The sequence below is a fragment of the Triturus cristatus genome, chromosome 10 (genome assembly GCF_964204655.1).
Source record: "Triturus cristatus chromosome 10, aTriCri1.1, whole genome shotgun sequence".
Classification (NCBI taxonomy): Eukaryota; Metazoa; Chordata; class Amphibia; order Caudata; family Salamandridae; genus Triturus; species Triturus cristatus.
The window spans coordinates 141,514,749-141,535,177 of record NC_140593.1 but is presented as its reverse complement, the minus strand read 5'-3'; the positions used below and the strand labels follow the sequence as shown (position 1 = coordinate 141,535,177).

The window sequence follows — 20,429 nt, the reverse complement described above, 5'->3', positions numbered from 1 at the left end:
AGTTGGGGAGGCTTGGCAGTGGCGGCAGCAGTGAAAAAGGAAGGTGAGGATTAGCCTTGTTGTTGGTCCGTCCTCGGCCTTCCCCATGTTCTCTGAAACCTCAAAAGGGCTGAAGGGATGGTGAAAGGCCGAAATAGTTGCTTCTGGTGGTAAGCAGGGCCCCGATGTAACCCTGACTTTCCAGTATTGATGAAGGAACTAGTGGGCTGGGGAGAGCAAGCTGTAACATGGCTTTGAACTGCTCCAAAGCAGATCTGCCATACCTTCAACCAGCCTGGAGTCATCAAAATGCATATCCATAAGGGATGCCTGCACGTGTCTAGCTAAATCGGTGATGCACATCCCGGGATGAGGATGAATTACTATGCCAGTGCCCACAGAATGACCTATACAGTCTGTGATGTCATTTGGGTTGGATTTGCTGGTAGAAGCCTGAGCCACAAGGTCATCCAGAGTCAGATACTAAGGCAAACAAGTAGGGTCACATGGAGCAAGCCCATCGTACCACTTACTGGTGGCACTGAACAAGGCTTCAGCCATGCCATAGAGGGTCTGTCAAGCCTCCTTGAAAGGTAGCAAAGGTGCTGAAGTTGAAGGGACAGGCTGAAAAATTCCAGTAAGGCCCCAAAGCTTTGAAGACGTTGGCATTGAGGAAAAGACAATGAAGGACAATGATATAACTCCGGATCCACGCTGAAGGGCAAAGAATAAAATGGAAGTGACATTAGCGTGCAAGGGTGCCACCTATATATGGCCCTGTGCCATCATTTCCAGAGGAAGAGTCCTATAGCGCCACCTACTGGAGCGAGGGAGCAATTCCTAAAAAAGTTTCCAGATACAGTCTGGTGCCCAGGGTAATTCAATGTGAGGAATCTGTAGTTCAATATATCAAATACAATTTGCATTTTATTGCACATTATGCATCATTATAGGTCCTCGATTTCTGGTACATTTGGGTGTTATTAAATGTTCAAATGAGTGTCTCCAACCTTTCTAAATCCCCCGTAATGCACTACGTTGTTGCGGTGCATAACAACTATTTTGCAGGCAAAACACCACAGCTCTGACTCCCTCCTATCCAGTGTGGGCATGCACATAGCAAGACTTTGTCCACTTGTTCCTATGGCTTACAAAGCACAAGGATGACTACACTCGTCTCTGTCTGTTTCATCCTGTTTCCTTTATTCACTTTTATCACAGTGATATGCACTACTGAGTAATATCACTATGGCTTCCACTCTTAAGCAGCAGAGTACCGCCCAGGCTCCCCTGTGCAAGGCAATACACCTTGTAATGCTTTACTTAACCCCTTCTGTGCCCATGACGAGCTGGACTCGTCATGGGCCGCGGTTGCGCTGTGCCCATGACGAGTCCAGCTCGTCATAAACCCCGCCCGCTAATGCAATGGCCGGCACAGGGCGGGGAAAGGGCGTGGCACACAAGGGGTTAATAGCAGACCTTATATATGAAAACAGCATATATCAGCACATTCAATCAATTTCCATTGTTAGATTTGTCGCCGTCAAATACCAATGTATTAATAGACGCAGCCCAGGTGGCCACCTCCTACTGGTCCCCGCCCCATTCCCCGTGAATGCGCGACTTACTCCCTCATGCGCTTCAGCTTGGTCCAGGCCATGGTGTCATTGAAGGCGCCGGGTCCCCGCGGTCCTGCCGGCGACATCTCGGTGACTGTCTTGGTGCCTGCAAATCAATGCAGAGAGACACAGCTTTATTCACCTTTCACTCAATGCGATATTCAAGGGCAGCCAGAAAAGTATAGACAATTCACCTTTGCTGGGAAGGTAAGGCAGCATTAATTATACATGAACCGTAGGATTAAATATACATCAAAGGGATGTGTCAGGCATGGCCAGGACCATTCTGACAAACCACATGGAATAAAGCAATTCCGTGGAATAGGGTGATATCTGGTGAAGCAAAACCTACATTATTTCTACCAAGCAGAATAAATAATCCGAAGCGGGTTGTACTCATGGCAGCTTTGGGTAAGATATCTGGAAATAAGCATCTTGCAAGTCACATCGAGATCACGCTTTCATTTGCATAATGACAATGGAGGCGGTCGCCGAGGTGTGCTTTTAGAAATATTAGTGTGAAGTCTTTGCAAGTCTGTTAGCAGAGATAAAAAGAAACCTTCAAGTGGAGAGGATGAAAGACCATCAGAACAACATAGGAAAGTGTGCAAACCATTCCGTAGACATGCTGTAAGTCCCAGAAGTCACTGCTCTTGTTATTAACAGTAAAAGTGTAAACCAATAGCAAAGATACAATATTATGTTGAGTTGCATGTTTACAGCAGGCTATCTGATAAACTTTGCAAAGTGTGAAAATCTCTGCCTTATGTGCATAATCATTTCTGGATTGCAGGCAGAGATGTGCATGGCCCATGTTGAATCAGAGCAGGTCTCCAGGGCTCTGTAGTGCAGGGGGTTTAACCTCCATTAAGGCCCTCCCTGCACACTGGGATATGGTGCGTGGGTGTAGCTGACCGTAGCAAGCCCTCATACACAGACTCCTTCACTGGCTTCACCCACCGTCCATGTTACAGGCTGTAGAGGGAGTTAGCCACACCTATGAAGGGGGAACAGAAACTTGTTTAAAGTTGTCAAGGTGAACATTTTATTGTAGGAAGCCAAGCGTAAGGCTAGATTGAGAAGTTGGACCGACTATAAAAACAATGCAGTTCGATATTTTATACTAAATAAATAATTGGAATGGGTCTTAAAGAAACACTAAAACGCAAGAATGTTTTCACTGCAGTAAGAATCGGCAAACAATAATTAAAAAAAACATTAACTGGGGCGGAGAGAAGTAAGATGATGAAGAGGATGCCGGTATATAAGACAGTTGGTTAATAAATGAGGAAGTTGTCCTTAGATGTCTCTATTCCATGGGTGTCCAATATAGGTCCAGGATGTTCAGATGTATCCCAGAACTTCAGGATATGCACATCAGATACATTTACATGTAGGGATTTTAAAGATTACCCATTTACATAGCTAGTGTCAATCTTCGTAATCAGACATAGATCCTGCCAGCCTGGACCTATGTTGGACACCCCTAGATGGATTCTTACAAACAGGCTCCCTGAATAGTACCTTGCGCCTCCATGATCATTCCACCCGAAGTCTAGATTGTTGATAACCATGGAACACCGCACCCTAGGTGTGCTCTGGGTCCAAGTAGGACTGGATCAGAAAAGCTGCAGAGGCCTCTCTTGCTGAACTTGCTCCAGAGCACAGAGGAAGAGTCCAGCCTTAGGAGCCTTGGATGGAGACTCAGACATGGTCAGTTTTGACTGGATGGGCACTGGTGGTTGTTTCCATTGAACTATTAAGATACAAACAGCAGCCAGGAAACTACTACTGACAGGCACACCTCGGTTGTTCAGATAACCGGGTGCTGAGTGTCACTGTGAATATCTGGCTGCCCAAAATATCCAGTTCACCAGATTACATTTAGCAGTAATCCAGCTCACCCTTTAGTAGTCATAGGAAGTCACAATTCCTTATCAGTTTAATGTAAAAAAAAAACATCATAGCAATATAGTATTACATTATGTGAAGGGCACCTGGTTATTGGAAAACTTTGCTCATTGGGGTTGAATTATACCATAACCAAGTATAAACCCTGATGAAGTCCCATGAAATTGACCATTCTGGAACAAAACATGTTGACAGGAAGGAATTTTATCGAAATGGAATACATTTTTTTAAAGATGAAATAAATAGTATTTGGTTATCATTCGTCTGTAGAACCCTGGGCAGCAGGTCCGAAGCGCCCTCTGCTCCCCAATAATGACTGTGTTTCGGTATCCAACAAAGGTATGGCGGGCCTAGTTTGCTTGCCTGCCATAGGACGCCTGGGGTCCTTGCAGCCCCCGTAGAAGTACACGTAGAACTGTGAAGAAGGATCCACTTGGGTCAACAAACACAAGACTGTGAACTGGACTGTACCACTCTATGACGTTTCTGAATCCCACTGGACAAGCCCCAGAGGAATATAATGTCTGGAGGGAGGAGCGAGAACTGAAAAATAAGACCATCTTAGGAAGCCCCAGCGACAATGCAAAGCCTCTAGAAAGTGATGGTGGCTCCTCCTGTAGCCCACAATACGTAAAGAGAGGCATGTTTTGAGCATCACCCTACCACAGATGGGGTCTAAGCGCTTCACATGACCCTTGACAGAGATGGTGCTATCACACCGCCTTGAGGCATGAGAGTAAAGCTAGAGGAAGGGGGTCTTGTCTTTCAGGAGGTGGCAGGAGGGAATTAGATCGAGGATGTGGAGATGAGGCATCCCTGCCAGAGAACAGGAGGCTAACTATTTTGGGGGTGGGGGGGGGAGGCAAAAAGGTAATAAAGTGGTTTAATTCGGAAGAAGGGAAGCGGTGTGATAGCTGGGATACTCAGAAAAGGGGAATTCAGTTTTCCGGGACTGAATGAGGCTGGGCGTTGCAGGTGTTGAAATAAAGGCTGAGCCAGAGACAGATGCTGTGTATCTTTTTTTAAATAAAGGTATGATAAAAGTTAACCGAGGTACATCTTGTGGCTAACTTAAGCAACATCTGCTGTTTGATTAACATCAATGCCTCTATTTGCAGCTACAAGTCCGGATTGCGCGCTTATTTTTTGTCTTCTGCCAGAGCAAGTCACCGGATCAAAGAAAAGCACTGAATGAAATTCTTATTATGCCGGCTGCACATGGCATTCTCGCTCAGCTGATTTGCCAGCCTGTCAAAACAAGGACTCAAGAGCGCTTCTCTGCTCAGGCAATCCGGGCGTTCCCTTTCGTGGCGCTTGAAATGGCATGTGCTTGTTATCTTCCTCTCGCACACGCATACTCGCTCGAACCCACCTGCCATCACATCTTGTCTCAGTACCTGCACTGCGGTAGACCTCCTTCGCTAGCAAGAAACAAATAAACTCAACAAAATACGTTCTAACTAAACGTTTGGTCCATCAGGTATGCAGAGAAGAGGCGAGTCAATGTATCCGAGATGGTCATATCCCCATCTCTTCCAGAGTTCTGAAAGTTCCTGAAGACCTGGCTATTTGGCTAATCAACTAGACCCTGCCAGCGGCTGGACATGCTCACGGGTGACAAGAAGCGCTCTACAAATCTACTGAATGAATGATATCTGAAACCAGAGTTTTCAGGTCAAGCTCACTGTCCATCTTGTATCACGCAAACATGCCACGTTTGGTCCACCTCAAAGGTACTTGCATGCCGCAGGGTCAAGTCTCTATCGACACAATATCACTGGTATATAATGAATGACGTAAGCAAACAAATAGGGGGAATTTTGTAGTACATAAAGAAGTACTCTCGCAGAACTCTTTCACGTACTCCCACATGCCATTGTGAATTGGCCCTAAAACATCAAAAATGGGAATATTCACATAGAATCAGAATGCGAGTTGGGAGTTTTGGGGATGATTAGAAAAAAAGGCAGGTAAGTATACGTAACAGAGTACTTCTTTAGTACTCCCATATGTGGTACTACGTGTTGTCAAGAGAACACATGGGGTCAAAAGACCACCCTCGCTCATGCAGTTTGAGGACAGCAGTGACAATGTTTAGGAAGGCGGGTTGTGATTGGGAGCTTTAAATGATCAATGTTTGCAACTATTCACTATATGTACACCCCATTCTTCGACTTAAGGATCTTAATGTAAAGCGCTCTGATACCTGATGTCTTGGGTCTAGTTCGCGCTATATAAAACTCTGAGCAGAAATCAAAAACAGCAAGTAGAAGTATTGAGCTTGAAGAACTTGAAACTCTAGGTAGGAAAAGACAAGAGTGGGGGTGAGCAGTGTCAGGATATGTTGCAGACCTTCCTCACAGATCACCAGGAAGTAGCTCATTGTCACAAAATGCAAAGCCACAATACGAAAAGAGACTAGTGTCAAAGTCTGTCATTGAGCCATGTCTGATCGTGTGCATCGTCTAGAGATGCAAGGGCTCTGTGGATTTCCACCCACCACGGCATCAACAGTATAAAGACATTGCAGGGACTCTTAACAAAGGCATTCTGGAGGACATGAGATAGTACTCCAGTAGTTCTCTTTTAGGTACTCCTACATGTATTTGTGACCTGACCACAAAACTTTGAAAATAAAAATACTTAGGGAATATTCATATATAGTTAGTACATTTAGGAATCGGCAACTCTTTTTGCAACACTGGAAAAAAAATTAGTGTCATGAGGACATTGTTAAATCCCATAGGACCTGTCAACACGACTACAGCCCAAATAGATCTTTTGCTTTGGTTGGGTGCTACTGGTTTTTGTCCATGCCACTAATATCCTCTGGTGCTTTCTGGTCTTCAATAAATATTTATATAATGGTAAAAGAAAATAATGTATCTGCTGTGTGCGTAATAACTCAACCCGTAATAAAACCGCATAAGTGCCAGTGATCTCACGCAATCTAGTCCGGAGCGGGCTTCAAGGCGCATGCTCATGTGTGCTATTTTGTCAGCTTGCTTGCAGGTCCTCGTGACTTTGCTACGATTGTACTCTGCAAGCTGATCCTATTAAACTGCACTATTTGTAGGACCAACTGAGGACAATATTTTTATATACTTAAGACAAGACCAAAAACGATATAAATCCACAATACAGTACTTACAAATCTACAGTTATCAAAATATGCTTGAAAAACAGTTCCTTGATGTCAATAGCCCTGTCCCAGGCTATCACTGCGTCGTGAGCAAACAAATTCAAACAGTTCTGCTGACCACGGTGTCGCGTGCCAGCTACGGTGTCTGGAAGACCCGCAAACTGTACCTTTTAGAAATTCAGGGCGTCGGCGACCTCTCATTGAGCTTCCGAATGCACGGTATCCGCAGGCGTCGGTTCTGGTGGTCAGTGCAGGAGTTGTCGGGGCCCTCAAAGTCACACGTGTTGCAGATCGATCTCCTCTCTGTTGGAGTCAGGAGCGCTGGCATCGGCAGGCGTCGGGTGTTGCGGTGCGAAGTACAGCAGTGCGGCGTACGGTGCCCTCAGGTCATGGTGAGAGCAGCGGCACGGTGGTGGCGTCAGATGGCGTCGTCGGTGAGACCAGGGTCATGGTGCAAGGTGAATGCGGTGCTCGTCGCGGTGCAAGCAGCAGCAGCGTCATGGCTGAAGCGCTGTCGTCGACTGATGAACTGGAGTCGATGGCGCCGGCATCGGTAGGCCAAGGCTGCGGTGCAGTATGAGGGCAGTGCATCGTGTAACTTTACGAGCGGTGCCCTCAAACCACGGTGCAAGCAGCGGCATCAATTTCGGCGTGGAGCTGTGGCGTCGGGGATACCAAGGCGTCGTCGTGAAGCGAGGCGGTGTGGAGTGCAGTGCCCACAGGTAGCGGTGCGAGCAGCGGCTCAATGACGGCGTCATCAGGCATCGTTGGTGAGACCAGGGTCACGGTGCGGCGTTGCGGCGGTGCCCTCTGCGGTGCCTTGAGGACATGGAGTCGGTAGCAGCGTCGTAGACATCGTCGCGTTGCTTTTCTTCTGTTGCAGAACAAAACACGCAGTTCCCAGTGCTGAGGGCAGAAGAGCTTGAAGTCTTTGCTGTGCCTGAGACTGCTTGAACAGGGGCAAGCTCTACCTCAAGCCCTTGGAGAAACTCACACAAGTAGATTGCAGAAAGTTCAGTCCAGTCCTTTCACTGCCCCAGATAGAAGCAGCCACTGCAGGCCAACACAGCAAAGCACACAGCAATGTGGTAGTTCCTCCTCACAGCTTCTCCAGCTCTTCTTCTTGGCACTCTTCTTGGTCCAAAAGAGTTCTAAAAGTCAGGGGTCTGGGCCCCAATATTTATATCCCAAAATCTGTTGATCTCTAAGGTAGAGAATGTCTGTGCCCAGCCAGAACCAGTTTTGCCTTCTCTCGTGTTACTTCCTGGTAGGAGGTGGAGACGGCATGGTCAGAGGCAGACCAGGCCCTTTGAGGTGCAAGGAAATCTCCTCCCCCTTTGTTGTAAATTAAGGCAGAATGTGATTAAGCATTTACTGAAAACATTAATGCTTTCCCTTGCGATCATGTTTTCTTCGTTAAGTTGACCGAAGTCCGGACTCCATTTTGTATTGACATGCTGCCATGTGTTCGTCACGAGGAGAGTCCGACCTCTGTGTTAGTTGCTCTTGTAATCTGCCTAGCAACAGTTTATAAATAGCTCCCTCTTGTCCATCTGGCGCATGCCCAGACTTGACCACATCTGTTATAATTAGCCTTGCTTGACCATGTGTTTCGCGGGCTCAAGGAGCGTGTTGGCTCCGCCCATGTATTGATTCAGTATCGAGAATGACCATAAATGGTAATGTTCTTCGGCCTTACGTTGTATCCACCCACTATGAGCCCCTCTGTTGTGTATAAAAGGGGACTGTGTACGAATGTTCTTTGTGCTACTCCATGCAATACTGAAGAGTGTTGTGTGGATTGTAGGACCACCCTTAAGGGTTAATAAACGTTGTCTTTGTACTTTGCAGTTTCCGTGCCAACTTCCTTATAGATTCCGTTACAGGAGAGCGAACCCTTGTTCTTGCGGGCCTAGCTGGGGCCTGTATTCATCAATTGGCGCCCGTCACGTGGGGCTCATCGGCGACTCGGATGCTCGAAGGACTGGTCGCGACGAAGGTGAGGAGTTTGGCCGGGGACGTGATCACTGCCAGCGGCGTCTTAGCCCTGGCATCCCGAGGTTTTTCTTCCTTCCCTTCCGAGCTGACCGTCTGGGTGGCGCCGGTCATCGACTGAGACCTCTTCTGTCGGTCCTGCCGTGAGAGCCGTTTGGGCGATTGTGGAGCTTGGCAGTTGGAACCTGGACTCTTGATTGGTAAGAACCGTTGTACGGTACTTGCTCCGAGTTTTTGAAGCCTGGGATGGCTATTTGAGTTTGATTGATGATGACTAGTCATATTTTGAATTTGTCTTTGTGAAAATATATGCGTTGCAACACATATAGGCAGGTAATGTGGAGAAATTTCTCCAGGAGCAGTGTAAACTTTGAACGGCGCAACGATTAAGTGCCATTTTCTTTATAATATTGCATATTTTGCATTATTCCTAGCATGCCTGCTTTTAGCGCACTCCGTAAGTGGTGCTGCTGTTTTGGAAATCGGTTGAACCTCGAGGAATCTGCTCCAGCTCCCCCAGAGGGGACTCCTAATAGGGATATGTACGTGAAGCATGGTCTTTCTTCCATAATGTACAGCACGTTGTGGAGGAAATACACGAAGAAGGATCCTGAGTTACGATGGCCTTTGTATGGATCGTTTGATATACGTAAGATTGAGTATGTGGAACAGTGTATGTGTAAGCGACGTGCTCGTCAGGATATGTTTGAGTGTGTGCGATTATGGGTGAAGGAAGTGCGTGAGCGAGAGAAACGTGAGAAAGCGCTGTTTGATAAAGAGCAACGGAAGAATGATCATGTGCGAGCGCAGGAAGCGAAGCGTCGGGAGGACAAAGAGCAAACGGACAGACAAGAGAAAGAGCGTAGGCTACAGGTTTCGGGTCAATATGTTGTTCGCCAGCCACTTTATCCTGTCCTTAATAATCCTGATGATGATTTTTATTTACTAGATCGCTCTCCGCCCCCTTATGTTGGCGCATCTGCTCCGCGGCCGCAAGATTCTGGCCCGGCTCCGGGTAAGGTAGACACACGGTCCATGTTATCGGCCGAGCATATGGCTGAGCTTCGGAAACTTTCCCTCCGTGCACTTAAGGGCAAGATGTCTAAGGAGGAGTTGTTCCATACTTGGGGGTCGTGGCAAGATAGAGAGAGGGTGTATTTTCTGTCTCATTTCGCAGATGAAGTAATTGCTGCTTTCCGAAAATATTCTAGTGTCCTTGAGCCTGACGAAGTGTCTTCGGATGCCGGAGCATTACGTAATGGTGTTTTTTCTCCCCCTAAGGCTCCTGAGGCGGCTCGGCGGCTGTTCGCTTTACGGGACGAGGTGCTGGCCCTTAGAGAGAAAGCACGTCAACAAACGGAGGAGGAGAAGCAGTCGGATTCGTCTGCAGCAGGGGGCCACCCATCCGCCTCCCAGTCAGATAAGGATGACATAGTGCATGCTAAACCAATGCGAGAGGCGGCGCCTTTGTATGTTCCTCCTAAGGGAGCAGGGACTAGCTCGGATATTAACTCCGCCGATGCAAGGGGATATTTCGTATATAATTGGGTTTACACTCCATGGCATAGGGCCGATGTTATGGCACTAAAGAATGCGTTGCCTGACCCCCGCAAGAATCCAGCGGCCTTCTATGAAGAAGTCGAGGGGGCCTTGAATTCTTGCATTATGACCTTAGCGGATATAGACCTGTTCTTTGGCCTTATCCTACCGCCGGATACGTGGCGCTCTGTCCGAAAGGTAGATGATGCGGTTGCCTTCAAGGCCCGGTGGTCTGACCTTGAGGATGAGGATAGGGAACGGAAGCCCGCACAGAAACCACCCCAGAATATTTTAGATCTCCCTGCGGCTATTGTGGCTAAGTTGAAGACGATTATCCCCCCTAAAAAGATTGACTGGAATATGTTAACTGCATGTAAGCAGAAAGTTGACGAGTCAGTTGCGGACTTCTTTACGCGCTTTGAGGAGACGTTTCATGATTTTAGTGGCCAGTCGCTTACTGACGACACGGGCCGCCACCTTTTCGCGGACAAATATGTGGCTAATCTGCTACCGGCAGTTGCGGCCCGGTTAAAAGCGAGTGAAAGTTCTTGGTCCTCCGCGACACCGACGGCCCTTCTGACTATCGCTCAGTATTATGAGCGTCAGGAGCACGAGGCGAAGGGCCAGGAGGAGAAGAAATCGAAAGATCTCAAAACCAAGGTGATGTTAGCACAAGTATATGGCCCGCCCCGACGGGGTAATAATAATAGAGGAAGGGGCGGATCTTATGGTCCCCCTTCGGGCCGATCTGATTTGAATAGGAACCAGTGTGCGTACTGCAAGCAGTTGGGCCATTGGGCCAGGGATTGCCCAGCGTTGCGTGCTTCGCGTCAGGGGCACACTCCGGGTGGCCCGAGAGGTAGAGGGGGCTTCTCGAACTTTAGAGGGAATTCTAACGATAATGTCCGTTTCGATACTGCCGGGCGGCACCGAGATGGCTCAAATGTTTTTGATCGCCAGCACCAGTATCATGTATCGGACATCGATCAATCGGGATATCATGATTCTCAGCATGCATAGGAATGCGTTGGATGGGGGTCCGAATCAGTTGAGGTGCCGGTCGATCAGACGGGTCCTTATGTATCGGCTGAGGTTTTAGGTTCTACTGATCAGTTCCTAGTGGATACAGGAGCGACACGTAGTGCATTGTCTAGGTACTTGGTTCCGGGGGCTCCCCCATCCGGCTCAATAGTTACATCGGTAGGGTTTGACGGTACACTCTCCCGAAGCCCTCTTTCACAGCCCCTTACATTTAAGGTTGATTCTTTTTCTGCGCCCTGTCCGTTTCTGCTTGCTCCGTATACACCGGATAACATTATGGGCCTTGATATGTTAAAGTATTTTAGGGCTACAATCCGCTGCTCCCCTGAGGGTGTGAGGGTGATCTTAAATGACAACTATCCCAGGTCTGGGCGGATGTGTACGATATCAGAGGATGCATTGTTGGCTACCCTCCCCCGAGCTTTATGGGCGACTTCGGACACAGATGTGGGACAAATGGTGATTCCTCCGGTCCACATTAGTGTCCAGGAGGGGGCGGTGCTACCACGCCTCCCGCAGTATCGTATTTCCCAGGAGGGCGAGGAGGCTCTCATACAGATTGTGCAAGACTTGATAGCAGTAGGGGTAGTGGAAGAAGTTCCCTATAATATCTGTAACAGTCCGATTCTCCCAATTTTGAAAAAGGACACGGATGCGAAGGTCTATCGGTTCATAATTGATTTGAGGGAGGTAAACAAGATCGTGATACCTCAGTACCCGGTGGTTTCTGATATCACGACGTTGCTTACCTTGGTCCCGCCTACGGCGACCATGTTTTCAGTGATTGATTTGAAGAATGCCTTCTTTTCCATTCCCATTCACCCTGATAGCCGATTTCTTTTTGGGTTCACATTAAATAATAGATCTTATCGTTTTTGTAGAATTCCCCAAGGCTACACAGAAAGCCCTAGTATTTACAGTCAGGCTTTGAAACGACAGTTGGATTCCTTTGTTTTACTCGAGGGGGTCGCCCTCATTCAATATGTCGATGACATCCTGTTGGCGGCTGACACCCTGGAGTTGTGTGAGAAAAGCACGTTATCCTTACTTTCCTTTTTAGCATCCCACAATCACAAGGTCTCTAGGAAGAAATTGCAATTCTGTAGACCAAAGGTGACTTATTTAGGTCACCTTTTGTCTAAGGAGGGGCGTGCACTCACACCAGATCGTATCCAAGTAATTTTGGACACACCGAGACCATCCACGCAGAAGGATGTGCGTGCATTTTTGGGTCTTGTTTCTTTTTGTAGACAGTGGATATTGGGGTTCTCACACATAGCTAAGCCATTACTAGCTCTTTTGACAAAAGACACGCCTATCCCAATCCCTTGGTCAGATGAGTGTGATGCTGCTTTTCAGCAACTGCGACAGGCCCTTTGTTCAGCACCAGTGTTAGGGACCCCTGATTATACAAAACCCTTTTCGTTGTATGTGCATGAGAAAGATGGATGTGCATTGTCAGTCTTAGTACAGATGCACGGCGACAAGCAGCGCCCTTGTGCATACTTTTCGGCTGTGCTTGATCCTGTCGCCCGAGCATTACCAGGGTGTTTTCGCTCGGTAGCGGCGACAGCTGTGTCAATACGCCAAAGTGAAGGAATTGTGTTGTCCCATAAATTGTTGGTGTTAGTTCCCCATGCTGTGGATGCCCTGCTTAATCAAACAAAGACGCAGCATTTGACCAGTGCCCGTCTAACGGGATATGAGCTGACGCTTTTGGCTCCTCATATTACGTTGAAAAGGTGCGTGACATTAAACCCGGCCACATTGTTGCCATACCCCGAGACCCAGCCTGAGGCGCAGAAAGCGCATGATTGTATTCTTGTGACTGAGGAACAAACAAAGGGTCGTATTGATCTCCAGGATACGCCCTTTTCAGAGGTAGATGGAGAGTTGTGGGTAGACGGATCATGCCTGAAGCTACCAGATGGTACGACTTCAGCAGCGTATGCAATTACCACATTACACACGATAGTGGAGACAGCACGCATACCACAGAAATCAGCTCAAGCAGCGGAACTGATAGCCTTAACACGAGCATGTGAGCTCAGTACAGGATTGTGTGTGAATGTTTACACAGATAGCCGCTATGCCTTCGGAGTAGCGCAGGATTTCGGCCTACTCTGGAAGGAGAGAGGGTTCTTAACGTCACATGGGGTACAGATAATGCATGGGGAGTTAGTCCACAATCTCTTAACTGCATTGACATACCCGAAGAAAATTGCCATTGTTAAGTGTAGTGCCCATAGGAAAGTAGTTGATAAAGTTGGAGAAGGGAATGCGTTAGCAGACCGGGTAGCACGGGAGACTGCGATGCAGCCCGGCGCTACTGCCATGTATGTAGTAAAGTCACAGGTGGAAAGATGGCGTGATGCGAAGGAGGAAGTGCGAGAAATGCAAAGGACCGCTTCTGATAAAGAGCGGGAGCAATGGGCTAGCGAGGGAGAGTTGGATGATGAGGGCTGTTGGAGAAATAAACAGATGGATAGATGGAAGTTACCCACGGCTTTTGTACAACCTATGGTTCAGATGGCACATGGGCTAGCACATGTTGGAGCTTCCGCAATTGTGAAATTGCTTACCCAAGTCTGGGAGCATCCAGAGATTGCTAGCACGGCAAAGAGGGTGGTGCAGACCTGTATGATCTGCCTGAAGTATAACCCAGGGAAAGGCACTCGAACTCCAGCAGGAGGATTTGCGACGCCCACTGCACCCTTTGAGGTTCTGCAGATGGACTACATCCAGCTTGAGCGCTGTAACAATTTGAAGTATGTTCTAGTAGTGGTCTGCGCCTTCAGTAAATGGGTTGAGGCGTACCCTACGAAAGACAATACTGCAATGACTACAGCGAAGCTATTGCTGAAAGAGTTTTTCCCTCGATACGGCGTCTGTAGACTTCTGTGGAGTGATAATGGCCCTCACTTTGTAGCGGATGTTATAAAATATGTCTTGAAGGGCCTAGGCATCACCCAGAAGTTCCACGCCGTATTCCACCCCCAGTCTGCAGGACTAGTCGAGAAGTATAATGGTACACTGAAGCTTAAGATCGCCAAAATCCAAGCTTCAACATCTTTGACTTGGCCAGACGCCCTGCCACTGGCGTTATTGTCAATTAGGTCGGTGCCACACTCTCGAACTGGCCTTACGCCATATGAAATCGTATTTGGACGCCCAATGAATATTTGGGGTCCACCAAGGCCTAAGGCTGTGTATGATGTACCTTGTGTAATGATGAGCGATTATCTGGCACAGTTAACGGATAATTTGGTTTCTATTCATCAACAGGTCCGAGAGGCGCTCCCTGATCGGTCTACCGGCGAAGGACATGGTCTCCGGCCTGGGCATCATGTCATGGTGAAGGTCTTCGACAGAACGAACAGTTTGGAGCCGAGATGGGTCGGACCTGAGCAAGTCCTCCTTGCAACAAGGACGGCAGTGCGAGTCTCGAACAGGAAGAATTGGATCCATTCCTTACACTGTCGAAAGGTACCGCCCGGATTGGTGGAGTCTGCCGTGCTGACCGATCAACGAGAAATCCTAGCAGCAGAGACGGGCCGTGCTGCGGAGCCAAACGACACTGAGGAGCTCTTTCCGGACCACGCGACTTCTGGAGGAAGGCGATATCATCTGCGACCAAGAAAGTGAGGTTTCCAGTACCGGGACATACTGTCAGAACGGCCCTTGGGTTAGTGAAACGGAGAGCCGATGAGGCAAGGGGGGGGGATCAGCCCTGCATTAGTGTAGTGACACCCGTCTTGGCCCGCTGGTGAAGAAATCAACCGCTGCCCAGGGGGAAGAGTTCTGACAGACCTTTTTAGTTTCAGGAAGATATCAGGGTATTGTTTCCTTTGACATGGAGAAGAAGAAAATTCTTTGTGCGTTGGGGTTCATGCTAACAGTAGCTATCGTTGGTATAACCACATGGTTTGTGGAGGAGGCAACTCCTGCTCGAAAGACGCTTGTGTTGACGACTCCAGTGCCTGCGGAGCACTACTTTTATACATTGCCATATCAAGAGTTGAAGCATCGACAATCCTATTTGAATAACACTTTCATTCAGATGCTGCATCACACCCACGTTGCTACGAACGCTACGAACTGTTGGATATGTGGGATGATGCCAGCCCATCAGAAGAAAGGAGGTACGCCATTCATACCACTTCCTTTCTCTCATAATGGCTCTTGTAGAGCATGGTACACTTTGCTGTTTGCCACTCGGAAACCGACAGTGGGACGATTGCTTTTCAGACTCAATAAAGAATGTCATCAAGATAAAAATGGATATCCACAAGCAAATGGGACAATTTGGGAATGGGAAGAGTACCGACCGGACAATGAATCCATTCCCTATATCTTCACGAACACAAGAGACACTGTGGGGAAGGACAAATTCGTAATCCAAGTAGCACAAGCTCAAGCGGACCTGTGTGTCCAGAGTGTGGGTTTTATCCCTGTTGGTGTCAGTGATTGCATAACCGTATTAAACAACGACGGGTTAAATAACAGTACCTTCCTAGCGTCCCATAATACCTATTTTGTATGTGGAAATAAAGGTTATTACTGTTTGCCGTCTGGGTGGTCTGGGGTATGCTATGTATCATTCCTATTACCTCCTGTATTCTTAGCACCTGCGTCATATCATAAGGATTTGAAACTGTTGAATAATGTGACTGTAAATAGATATAAACGTACTCTATCAATTGATGATGTGGATCAGACCGATACCAGCTTGCAACAGTATATTGATTTTAACTTAGGACTGTTTTTCTTTGTTGGAGCCGCTTTGAATAGTAGGAAGATCCGAAGACTGACAAGAGTGGTAGAAGCTGTGACAAATCAGACTGCTGCTGCTCTTGGGAATCTTACGGAAGAGTTACAAATAACTAGGATTGTTGCGTTGCAGAATCGTATGGTATTAGATGTAATGCTAGCTGATCGAGGAGGAGCCTGTAAAATTATTGGAAGTAGCTGCTGTGTGTTCATCCCTGATCATACGCCATCCGTCTATAATGCCATTAACAAGCTGCATAAAATAGCAGCTGAAATCCACACAGAAAACGGCACTTGGTCCTTTTCCGGATGGTTTTGGGCGTTGGTTACTGCCTGGGGATGGAAGGTCTTAACTGGTCTCTGCATTATTATAGCAGTTCTGTTCCTTTTCTGTATGTGTATTCAATGTGGACCATTGTGCTGTTCCGTATGCATTTCATTCTGCATTCCAGATAAGAAAGCTATTGCCGATGTTGCTCGCCAGAAGGGTCTAGCTAAAGAGGTTAAGGGGATGATGATAATTGATATATATGATGATTATTCTTGGAAACCGGATGTCTTCAGTAAATGCTGAAAGGGTCGTCTGTTGTAAATTAAGGCAGAATGTGATTAAGCATTTACTGAAAACATTAATGCTTTCCCTTGCGATCATGTTTTCTTCGTTAAGTTGACCGAAGTCCGGACTCCATTTTGTATTGACATGCTGCCATGTGTTCGTCACGAGGAGAGTCCGACCTCTGTGTTAGTTGCTCTTGTAATCTGCCTAGCAACAGTTTATAAATAGCTCCCTCTTGTCCATCTGGCGCATGCCCAGACTTGACCACATCTGTTATAATTAGCCTTGCTTGACCATGTGTTTCGCGGGCTCAAGGAGCGTGTTGGCTCCGCCCATGTATTGATTCAGTATCGAGAATGACCATAAATGGTAATGTTCTTCGGCCTTACGTTGTATCCACCCACTATGAGCCCCTCTGTTGTGTATAAAAGGGGACTGTGTACGAATGTTCTTTGTGCTACTCCATGCAATACTGAAGAGTGTTGTGTGGATTGTAGGACCACCCTTAAGGGTTAATAAACGTTGTCTTTGTACTTTGCAGTTTCCGTGCCAACTTCCTTATAGATTCCGTTACAGGAGAGCGAACCCTTGTTCTTGCGGGCCTAGCTGGGGCCTGTATTCATCACCTTCCCCAATTGCAGCCCAGCTCTATTCAGTCCTTTCCTGACCCACCTAGACTATCTGGAGCCACTACTGCTCCCAGGCCTTCTGTCATCCAAAACTCAGACAGGCAATCCACATTCAAGCAGTGGCACACGGGATAACTGAGCAAGGAAATACCTACTTTCTAAAAGTGGTATTTTCAAACACAGAATGTAAAAATCACCTTTGCTAAAAGATGCCACTTTAGATTCTGAGTTCAGGCATACTAAACTTTATTTCCCTACCTAATTCCCCGGGCCAGTTGTGTCTATAAGATGTTTTAAACAAACTCCCCATTCTGTCCTATGGGGAACAGGTAGCCTTGCCATAGCGAAAAACGAAATTGGCCGTAGTTCACTATCAGGACATGCCACACACACCAGGGCATGTCCTACCTTTCACATACACTGCATCCGGCCCACAGGGGTACCTTGGGCCTACCTTAGGGGTGGCTGACATGTAAGAAAAGGGAAGGTGAGGGACTGGCAAGTGTGTGCACTGGGCAAGTCAACATGGTAGTTACAAACTGCACACAGACTCCGCAATGGCGAGTCTGAGTTACCTTTTACGGGCCGTTCGTGTGGGTAGCACAATCACGTGCTGCAGCCTAACAACGGCATTTGAGTCACAGGCCCTGGCACACGCAGTGCACTTTACTAGGGACTGACACATAAATCAAACAGGCCAATCATGGAAACACCAATCCATAACACATTTTACCACAGGAGCACTGGCACTTTACCACTGATTATCAGTGAGAAAAGTGCACAGAAACACTAAGCCAGCACAAACAGAGTCAGAAGCGGGAGGTCAGAAAGCTAAAAACTCAGGGGAAACACGCCAAAAGATGCCAAGTCTAACAGTAACTCACCCACAAACTGTGCTGCTGTAACACCAAAAGGGATCTATGTCAGAATATCTTCATCAAAATATCGTCTGACATTAATACTGTGTCCTAAATATCTTTTTCAACAATATCGCTCAGTTGGGTGCCTATTTTCTATTTACTGCAATAGAGCGATATTTTTGCAATCAATATTTAGGACACAATATTTTTGTTTGTGGATATTAAGGCAATGAGATTCGGGTACATTCTGGCCATACTTACACATAGCAAGAGAGAGAGAAAGACAGAAACACAAGAAAGCAGTGCTCAATTTGAGCAGGTGGTTTCCCATGCTCAGCACCGGCACCTATTTTTCAACTTCAGCACTACTGACATTAGGGCACTTGGTGGCGCTCCTTGTCTAATTTACAGATGAGCACAAGAATAGTTGTTTATTAACTTACTATTCATTAAAAAACAAAAATACCGCCACCCAAGCCATTCTTATCACTTTGGGAGCCTAGAATAGTCCGAATTGTCCCACTTGTAGGCATGTGATGGTTAGTAGTTGTGTTGGTACTGTCATTGGCCGTGCAGGCTGGGGCATGTGGTGATGCACGCTACAGTGGCCTCCTGAAGAGGGCCCTGGCACTTATTGTTTTACCAATTAATCACTGCAAGAAAGAAGGGGGACGAGAAAGACAGGAAATCACTGCTAAAATGCGAATGCAGGGATGAAAAAGAATCAAAAAGAGTCCACAAAAGGGGCAGGGAGTGCACTGTGTTGCTAGAAAGAGAAGAGAACTGGGCAGTCCTGGTATTTGTGTCCCCAGCATTCTGTGGTGGGCTGCTAAGAAAAACTTTGAGCTCCTGAAGCCCTACTATGCCATGTAAACATAATAATACTAATAATAATTAATATTGTTTATCTTTTTCTTGGTATTCCATGCTCTAGTTTTGGTGGGTTTAATGTTAGTTACCGGTGTTCTTTCTGCATGGTCACAAATGAAACACAAAACGTTTGTGATATGAAATTGAAAGTGGCTTCCTTTGGATTGAATGAATGCTGGAATAAAGTGTCACAACAGAAACCAAGGACCTGTGTGAGAAGGATGCATGGACCAGAGATGTCCCAGCCTGTTCAAGTTGTCATTTATCATACAACTGCTTATCAAAAACTCGGCGATGGTACAGCTGTTTCTTCAAAATAACTTGTCACTGTTACACCAGGTATCTGCGCTGCTGGATCCAAGCTGACCTGGCTCAGCCTCTGGGACTTCAATACTGTTATCTACCTGTCTGCGAGCTGTGCAGCAGCTGCCAGCAGTTGATGGAGAAATCTATTTCAGGGACAGGCATCTCTCACGAGACATAATGGCTCTCTGTATTTTTGAGTGCAGCTTTGCAGCTGTGGGGCTGATTAGTTTTCAGATGGGACTTTAAATTCGTCCAGCAGTGTTAAGCTTCTCGTGGCAGGAGTAGTTGTCACCTGTTTGGCAGGCAGGATTCTGCGTTTGAAATTTGCCACAATACAAGGTTGTTCACTTATATCTTCCATTTTGTGAATTTTATTATACTAAGCGTGCCAAAACATTGTTTCATTACCTTCCTCCTCTGTCTTCCTCGTCACAGTTCTGACCATTGAACCACTCCACGTTCAGGGCCCAGAATTATATGGCAGGACCGGAGGCTTCTATTTGTCTTCTCAATCTTTACTACTCCAAAAATAGCAGCCAATGAAAAAACTGTAAACACTAAAACATACTACATATCCCATGAGGCTTTGAACCATGCCTCTTATAAACCCACCAATAGTCTCTTGGAGTCACTCCAAAAGAGAGAGGCACCATCTTTCTACCTCTTTCTTTGCTACTCCGCAGTCAAGATAAGTGGCTCTCTATTTAGTTTCAGTTGCATAATGTATTAGGGCCTATTCTAATAGGTTAAGTAGTTGTTTGTTGTGGTTTTGCGAGCACGCTATCAGCGCTGTAACATACTGGTGCTCACATGGTAGTTTCTTTCACAGGTTATTTTGGCTTTCAGTGCTACATGCCCGATTCCTTTGTACGACCCGTTAAGACTTTACTTTCAGGGATCATTTCTATAGTTCCTTTGTACGACCCGTTTGTGGCCCGTGCTATTTTCCCCTTGCATCAGTGTCTGTTGCACCTGTCCCCTTCATTTTGAATATAATCCCGATAGTTTCTGAGGTTCCCCCCACTTTCAGCCCTGTATGTGCTTAGCGCAGCCGCAGTGTGCGGCGAGCCACCTCCCTGGAGCTAGGTTGCTTGTTGAGCCCAATTGAGCTAGGCATACAAATGCATCTTGGAAGGCTGCAAACGCATGTCTCTCTCTTTTGCCTGTCAGCTTGTCTGTACAAACTCTAGTGCCACCTCTCTCCCCGAGCTG

At 47.0% G+C, this 20,429-nt stretch overlaps 1 protein-coding gene across 3 annotated transcripts in view; it reads right to left on the bottom strand.

Annotated features, from left to right (window-relative positions):
- NEK11 (NIMA related kinase 11) overlaps positions 1-20,429 on the bottom strand; it is an 835,513-nt gene that overhangs the window by 98,933 nt on the left and 716,151 nt on the right. For all 3 annotated transcript variants that reach the window (XM_085630659.1, XM_085630661.1, XM_085630660.1), the window contains exon 15: positions 1,608-1,704. In XM_085630659.1, coding sequence (XP_085486785.1) covers positions 1,608-1,704 — 97 coding nt within the window. The remainder of the gene's footprint in view (positions 1-1,607; positions 1,705-20,429) is intronic.